General features: G+C 42.4%; 1 protein-coding gene across 1 annotated transcript; it reads left to right on the top strand.

Moving 5' to 3' along the window:
* Positions 1-6,793: 6,793 nt before the first annotated feature.
* ptf1a (pancreas associated transcription factor 1a) lies at positions 6,794-8,143 on the top strand. The gene is made up of 2 exons (XM_030725409.1): positions 6,794-7,488; positions 7,684-8,143. The coding sequence occupies exons 1-2, from the start codon at positions 6,870-6,872 to the stop codon at positions 7,884-7,886; spliced, it is 822 nt and encodes a 273-aa protein (XP_030581269.1). The 5' UTR covers positions 6,794-6,869; the 3' UTR covers positions 7,887-8,143.
* The last annotated feature ends 765 nt before the right edge of the window (positions 8,144-8,908 follow it).

Genomic DNA, 8,908 nt, shown 5'->3' on the forward strand with positions numbered 1-8,908 from the left:
TAGGGTTGCAAATATCAGTTATTCCATTAATTAATCAAGTGATTTGATTAGAAATACTTTTTTCATATTAACAGTTCATCAGCATATTTTAACTTCCGTACTGCAGTGTTTCTCTACGGTGGATGGAGCAGCTACAAAGTTCTCTGTTCTTCACTTCCTGATCAGGTGGTTGATGAAGAACCTGCAGCTGTTTCAAAGTAAAGGTTTTAATGGTGGTTACAGGAAAAAGCGCTGCTGCTTTGGACGCAGAAAAACGTTTCCTTTCACTCCATCCGAGCTCATCGGTAACGGCTCCGCCTTTTTGCGCTTGCTGCGTGCACAGACTGCAGTAAAACAGCTGCTGCTGTTGCTGAAACACCGTGAACATAATTTTGTAACGATTTTTATCTTGATGCTTCTGTCTTCACGCTGTTGGATATATTCAGGACCAAAGACGACGCGTGTGTGATGTAATCACGTAAATGCGTCCTCACGATAAGCGGAATCGTTAAGCAAGCGATTCCAAGGAGTTGGATTATTCTCGATTCCCATCCCTATGGAGCCTGCTGAGTTTTTCTCTGGAAGAAAGAAGTTGATTCGTCAAATGACTTAAAACTGTTTCTGTAAACACTAAATACAGTATCTCATTTAGCACGATTAAATCAGATTATTATAGTCCCATCAAAGATCTGTCCCCATCAAGCACAAATACGCACTCACGTGTTTCAGGGAATGACTTGGTCTTCCCTGAATAGTGCACAGAGTGTGATCGTGTGTTTTTAAGCAACTTTAACATTAAATTAAGCTACACACTCTTAAATGAAAGTCTTTTAATAAAATTTACCTACCCCATTAGCAGAGGCTTTTTTTAAAATGAGTGTTTCTGTTACATGTGTAACAGCATATTTTGGAGTTTCCAGTAAGAGAGGTTTCCGGTGACAAACCCAAACAAAGAAAAGAAACCCCTGAATCTCTCAGTGAGCACATGTTTTGGGCCTGTTGTGCTGTGGGTGCATTTTTCTATGTGGTTTGGGGAACCTCATGATGAAACACATTTATTCAAAGTAAATATTGATTGTGGACTGTGACGGGTCAGAACATTGCAGATTAGTCAGCTGACTGTGTTGTCATTTAGCCTCTAAAACAATTTCTTTGTCACACTTTGTAAAGGCAGCAGGTTCTCACTGATCTCACCTGTAGGAGGAGGACTGATGACAGCAGGTACCAACACCTTAGAAGCAAAGATTCTTCTAGCTTTTTCTTTTTCTTTTTTTTTTTTCTCACATTTGTCACATTTGCATGTTTCAGATCAAACAAATTTTTATATTAGACAGAGATAACCAGAGTAATAAATACAAAAGGCAGTTTTTGAATGATGATTTCATTTGTTGAGGAAAAAGCTGTCCAAACCTAGCTGCCCCTCCACTGAACCCGGCAGCAGGAACTGCAATCCAGAGTTTATGATAACTGGCAGTGAGTCCTTCATATCACTGTGGAGGAACTTTGGCCCACTCTTCTTTGCAGAACTGGTTTTAATTCAGTCACACTGAACAGCCTGTTTAAGGTCACACCAAAGCATCTCAATCAGATGGAAGTCCAGACTTTGACTCGGCCGCTTCAAAACCAGTTTGGTTGTTGTTGTTGTTGTTGTTGACATTCAGACATGGACTTGCTGCTGGTGTGTTTCAGACCGTTGCATGACCCCAGTGTACTCAAGCTTCAGGACACAGACTGAGGCCTCAGTCCTACAGATCCTCCTGCAGGATTTTCTGGTAGAGCGCAGAATTCAGCAGGTTTTCGACGTCCTGAAGGAGCAAAGCTGAAACATTTTATAAGGTTGTATTTGTTGATTTGGAAATCCTTTTGTATTTAGTGTGTATGTAATGTGTTCTTTTATTATGTTTGTCTCAATTTTTGTATGGTTTTGGAAATTATTATTATCACTATTATTATTAGCCACCTCAAACTTTCACGTGTGTTATTTTATAAGGCACAAAAACCTCAAACAAGCAACAAAACACCTGTTGTAAAGTGGACTCAGACAGTTCAGGTAAACCTTCTGTTAATTACAACATACTCAAATCCCAGTAGGGTCTCTGCATAGAGTGCTTTATTTGAACTTTATGTTCTATCAATAAAACATTAGATACCTGAGAATACAAAGTTGGAATGAGCCTGTATAAATGGTAAACTCTTTAAAATCACTGTAATTGTACGACATATTACAGAGCCCTATGTGCCAAGAATAAAGTGAATGTCGTGTTTCAAAAAGCTAAATGTTGCTTGTGATGCATTAAGACAGAAGAAGAGAGCAGAGCCAAAACATCTTCATCCTTGGAGTCTGGACCATCCTCAGGAACAAATAAAACCAGACATGTCCAAAGGGACCGAGCTGAGGAGAGACAAAGGCAGCTGCCTTCAAGTGGGTAGTACAGCAAAGGTTATGGTGATGGCTGAAGATAATCATCAAGTTGTTAAATTACTGCTCAGTAAATCCCATTAATTTGCTTTAGTCATCCAGATGGATAATCCCCTGTAGCAAGAGATTACAGGGATTAACCACTGTGTGGGAGGATTAGCTCCACACATTCATCTGCCACAGCTCACTTTCTGGATTTCTTTTTCACCTCCAGAAAGGCTGCTCATGGGCACTGCAGCAGCAGCACCGGGCCAACACATGGATAGCCTGACCAAAGACGGAGACGATGAGTTTAATCAGGGCTGTTATCATTTTAAATCCATTTAAAAAGGAAAGGCTGTGACACACACACACACACACACACACACACACACACACACACACAAACAAAGCTTGATTGTTTGCTTGTTTCTCTTTTTGTTTTGTCTTTCAGGTGCTGTTTTTGTGCTTTGTTGCAGATGCAGCAGTTGGTGAGCCCCCCCCCCCCCCCCCCCCCCCCCCCCCCCCCCCCAATACACACACACACACACACTCTTTGTCCTTTCTGTTCCCTTCTTTGCTTCCTTCTTCTATCACTTCCTGTCAGCTCTGGTTAAACTGTATCAATAATTAAATCAATAAAATCATTTTTAAAAAGACTAAAGAGGAGCCTAAAAATCCTCTTGGCAAAACAAATGTGTCTGGCTCCACACAGCATGTAGATTTGGTTGCTCGTGCCAGCGGACAGGTAATAATAATAATAATAATATTATTATTATTATTATTATTATTATCATTAACAACACCAACAATAATAATAATAATAAGGACTATTTAGAATATTTCCAGACAGGTCAAATGAATTAAGTACAGTGATCTGTCACCTCTCGCGGGGGTTACGTTAAGGCTTTATGAGCCTTTCCCACTCTCTTACTACATCCTGAATGATGAAGATGATGAATTATGTAGCTGTGCAGATGGAGATGAACGTGGTGCAGTATCGTCGCCGTTACTTTTATTTCCTCTAAAGGTGTAAATGATCTCTTCATCCGAGTGATGAACAGTTATGGGGAGTTACAGGAATACCTGTATACCGCAAAATCCCGCGGTATAGTGAAAACTCCGCGAAACAGAATTAGTAATTTTAAAAAAAAAATCCGCGATAGAGTGAAGCCGCAGTAAGTGAAGGGCGATATATATATGACTGTGTGTTATTGATAAATCAGTTATTTTTTCTTGTGTGGAGATCTAAAGGCTGATTTCCTGTTCTTGGACACTTAAAAGTGTTGAAAACAAAATCAGAAAAGCGTTTATTTATTTTGCGTCTTGTTTGTATAAAAGTAATTTGTACTTCCAGAGAGCTGTGTTTATATTCGGGATGGTGGGAGACCATACTAATGATGATGATGAAATTGTCTGTCTCATAAGAATTATTTCTTTATAGTCGCTGGAAAACGAAGCCACGAATTTATCAAGCGTTTTAGTTGCTGAGTTTTAAACCGGATCTTTTCTGGTTTACCGGCAGGTGCGCGCTTGTTTTTTTCTTTTTTCTTTTTCACGCGGGCGCGCACGCGCACGTGACCGGTGTGGCCGGTTTTTAATGCACCGTCCAGTCTGCTGCATGCTGCAGACCGAGGGGCTGCATGGGAACCTGAACACTTGCTCCGCTCGCGCAGGTCGGCCCGTTCAGAGGGACACTGCGTTTATCAATGACGTTGCGTGGAGCGCGCGGTCACGGTGCATTAAAAACCTGCACGGTTCATCATCTGGTTTTCAGCAAAGGGAGGGGTGACACACACGCTTTTCTACCATGTCAGAGCAACACAGGCACTGTTGTCTTAGTGACAAAGTGGTAATCACGGGGTGTCTTAGTCTGTGTGCATGAGTGAGGTGGTGGTGGTGGTGGTGGTGGTGGTGGGGGGGGGGGTTCTCTGCTATCCTGACACACAAATAAATGATAAGCTCAAATACACCTGCACGCACCTGTAGAGCGCGTCCTGTAAAGGAGAAAACTTTCTAATATTCTTCAAGGACAAACGAGAAATTCCGTTTCAAAATCGAAGGAGCCTGTGATTGTTCTGTATTAATACCACAAGAGATCCAGATAAACAAACTAATACAAAATGAAGATATGAAGTCAGAATGGCGAAATGATTTTACATTGAACTTGGAGTCGTGGAGATTATTGCACGACAAACTTTTGACTCGAATTGCATAAACGTTCATTCATTCAAATTAGCTACAGTAAAAACGGTGAACATGCCTCATATCCGCAGATCAGAGAGCTGTCCTCGGTGAATAAAACATAGTGTTGCTGCTAGACTGGATTTTTTTTATTTTTTCAATTTTAAAAACACATTTGTTTCCGTTTAGGTTCGTTTAAATTAACGTAAAGGAACTGTGCGGCTTCCGGATCAGGAGTCCCCCGGCCCATCCAGCTCATCCATCCCGCTGACAGGAGGAAGACCGTTTTCTGGTTGCAGTTTGGATTCGGTGCTTCGTTCAGCATCTGGTTGGTACCGAGATGTGTGTGTGTGTGTGTGTGCAGTGTGTCGGGCTCCCAGCTACAGCTTTATTATGTAAACAGCAACACAAGCCTCATTTATAATACGACGTGTTGCACTGACTGGCGATGAGGACACAAGTGGCCTTCTTCCCACGGCCGCGGCCCCTGTTTGCAGCTTTCCATCGCACAACCAATATATACGGTGCGCGCACACGCAGTCTGCCCCCGCAGAAGGTCCATTTTCTCTGCAGAACAAAGTGAGTCCTTTCAGTGAATAGCTTGAATAGATGCGTACTTAGAGACCGGTGGGCAGTCTTCTTTCGGTACACCGGGGTGCGTTAATTTGTCGCGTGAGGTGTCAATAAGGCGCGCGCCCCGGGGCCCACCACTGTGCTTTTATTTGTCAACCAGTTCTCCCAGTCAAAACCGCACTGGCTGGCACAAGTGGCGCATCGACCACTTTACTGGTGCATGTATTTACAGCGGCAGCGCTGCCCACTTACTGCTAAATAAATGAGCGAGCTGAGGGCTTTTCTGCATCCGCAGGCGCACCGGTTGTACGGAGAAAGCAACATGTTGACAGGTTTTCTCCTCATTGTTCATGTGTGAATATCCGTGTTGCCATTTAAGAGGACGCTTATTCACGGCAACCAGGTTGTATGGAATCCCAAAGATCACAAATTGCTCTAAGATCCGAGACAGACCTGTATGACCTTTAACTCTGTTAATCTAAAATAATAAAACTGATATTTTGGAGCGCTCATGAATGGAGTGTTTGCACTTTTTTGTGCTTGCGTGTTATTACACTGCTTCTGTTTTATTAATATGGCCCTGAGCAAAGTTCCAAAGAATGGTCTAAATACGGTTAATACTGCCTATTGGGAAATATACGAAATATACGAGCAGAAATATACGAATACCTTTATTAGTCCCACAATGGGGAAATTACAGTTAACAGTTATTGGGAAATAGTAATTATAGCTGCATAATAATAATAATAATAATAATAATAATAATAATAATAATAATAATAATAATGATGATGATGATGTCTACATTGACGTAAAATTGTAACTATGCTTTATTTATTTACACTCTGACTGAGTGATCGCGCTTCCACAGGGTCCAGCCTGTTGCAGGAAAAAAACGATACAGCTTATAAATTTTTTAAAAATCTCGGATTGTACAAAATTCAGGGTGATAATCCACGTCATCATCATATTACACTTATACTGACGCCATAGCAGGTCACATAGCAATCAGAAGGCTGGTGGTTCGAACCCTTGCTGCCTCAGCCTGCCAAAGACACGAACCCCGAGCTGCCCAACGCGCAAAGAAAGCACCGTGTGTGTGTGTGTGTGTGTGTGCGTGTGTGTGTGTAATAATAATAAAATGGCCTTACTCTATAACCGTTAACATTCAGTTTAAGCTGGCAATTTGTTTGATTTATGAAATATGTTGTTGCAAAATGAATCGAGTATTCAGTGAACACGTCCTCAGTTCTTGAATGACTTTGTAGTAATTGTAATTACAGGTTGTTGAGCGCACTTCTTTTGTTGCTGTTGTGTGTTTAAATGAACAACAGTCCTGCGGTCACTGGAAACATCATCAACTAAAATCAGCAGAGTACGAATCCGCGCCTTCCAGCGCGTCAGAGGACAGGCTGCAGGCCGCGGTTTAAAGCGCAGTTTGGAGCAGGAGAGCAGCTCCTGTCAGCTCGGGGTTGAGATGTTAGATCCAGCGCAAACTGTGGGGGACAAGGGGCGTGGTTTGAGGGATTATCTCGAAGTGCGACTCGCGGACCGCGCTGTGATTGGTTGGACCTCCTGGCAAACGGCACGCGACTATGGATGTCGCTATAAAGAAGCCTCGCGTGCCTGTTTTTCCACTAAAACTAAGTGCGTGAGCAGAGAGCGCGGTGATCATAAAAGAAAAAACGTGTCATTGTTTCCGCAGCAACAGGAGAAAGACGCCGCGCAGACAAAGATGGACAGCGTGCTGGACCCTTTCTCTGGACTCGACTCTTTCTCCTCCCCTCCTTATTTCGACGATGACGAGTTTTTCACAGACCAGTCCTCGAGAGACGGACACTTGGAAACTGATGACTTTTTGGATGACGACGTCGACTTCCTCACAAGTCATTTTCAAGACTATTATAGCAAAGATGGCGGCAGCAGAACAGCGCCTCACGACAGAGACTACGATATCGGCAACCTGTCCTTCTCCTCTTCGTCTTCTATCTTCTCTTATGGCTGCGCAGACAGCACGCCGGACCTGTCCCCTCGGATGGGCCATAACGGCGGCCCCTTGCTGAAGCGGAGGAGGCGGATGAGGTCTGAGACGGAAATGCAACAGCTGAGGCAGGCAGCCAACGTCAGGGAGCGGCGGAGGATGCAGTCCATCAACGATGCGTTCGAGGGTCTCCGCTCCCACATCCCCACTCTGCCCTACGAGAAAAGACTCTCCAAAGTGGACACTCTGCGACTCGCCATTGGCTACATCAACTTCCTGGCCGAGCTCGTGCAGTCGGACCTACCTATTAGAAACTCCAGCAGCGAGATGCACGCGCAGCCCAAGAAAGTCATTATCTGCCACAGAGGAACAAGTAAGTCAGCAGAGACCAAGAGCTTTTTATTGATTGGTTTATTTTGTGATGACGCTGGTTGAAAACTCTGCCTCTCTAAGCACCTTCGATCCCAAAAGTTTACGCATGTAATAATTAGAATGTTGTCTTGAAATAATGAAACCAAATGATATGAACAAGAATTAAAAACGTGATGTTACTGTCACCCCCCTCCAGGGTCTCCCTCTCCAAGCGACCCCGACTACGGCCTGCCTCCGCTGGCCGGTCACTCTCTGTCTTGGTCGGATGAAAAACAACTCCGGGAGCAGAACATCATCCGCACCGCCAAGGTCTGGACACCGGAGGACCCCCGAAAGTTGCACAATAAATCAGGCCTCACTGACATCGAAAATGAGCCTCCTTTCAGCCTGGTGGCCTGAACAGAAGCAGCAGAGGCCACCTGAGCTGGGATCGCACATTGTAAACGTGAAGACTATAAATGAACTCCGCTCTGTCTGGCACTGCGCGCCTGAAGGCGTGAACAGCATGTGAGCTGACTGTACAGTTTTAGATACTGTATTCAGTGTGCTGTACGTAGTTTTATCATGTTGATAATTTATTTTTGTAATTCAAGCAACTGGCAATCATGTATTTATTTTGTTTCACATGTGATAATATATGTTTTAATTTAAATGTACCGAGAGAAAAAAATATTTTTATATTGTGTACAATGATATTTATATGCTATCTTCAATAAAAACGCCTACTGACAAGAATGTTGTTATTATTATTATTATTATTATCATTATCATTATTATTATCATTATTATTATTATTATTGTTATTATTTTAGTAGTAGTAGTAGTAATAATAAGAATAATTTGTTTATTTATCTACTGACTTTAAGAAACATTACACTTTATTTGGCCATCAGGTCAAATTTTTAAATATGTTCAGCATTATTCATATTCTCAGATAATGGAAATATTTAACTTAATTTTTTTAATGCAAGTTTTACTTATGGAAATTGGCCATGTTCCACAGAGGTGGGTGCACTGCTCATGTGTAACGATCCGAGAGACGTGGCTTCTAAAATCAAACTAACAGCTGACCGTGCGCGTTTGTTTAACTAATCCCATTTCAACCACTCACAACTTTGATTGTTTGGCCAAAACTTCGTTTATTTTCACCTTTAAAAAAAAAAAAAAAAGTTTGTTTGTTTGTTTGTTTGCTCTGTAGTTTTAAAAGATTAAAAAAGTCACTGTGAACTCAAGACCTTCAAATAATTCATGTCCATAAAATATACATAATGCTTACTGGTGGATGAGCGGAGCATGAACAGCGTTAGGATGGAGCGCGGTGCCCACCGGAAGGTGCGGGCCTTGCACTAAAGTTTGATTGAGCGAATGAAAGAAAAGCTGAGAGTCACCCAGACTAATACAGCCTAATGCTGTGACATAAA

The sequence above is a fragment of the Archocentrus centrarchus genome, unplaced genomic scaffold, assembly GCF_007364275.1.
Source record: "Archocentrus centrarchus isolate MPI-CPG fArcCen1 unplaced genomic scaffold, fArcCen1 scaffold_54_ctg1, whole genome shotgun sequence".
NCBI lineage: Eukaryota > Metazoa > Chordata > Actinopteri > Cichliformes > Cichlidae > Archocentrus > Archocentrus centrarchus.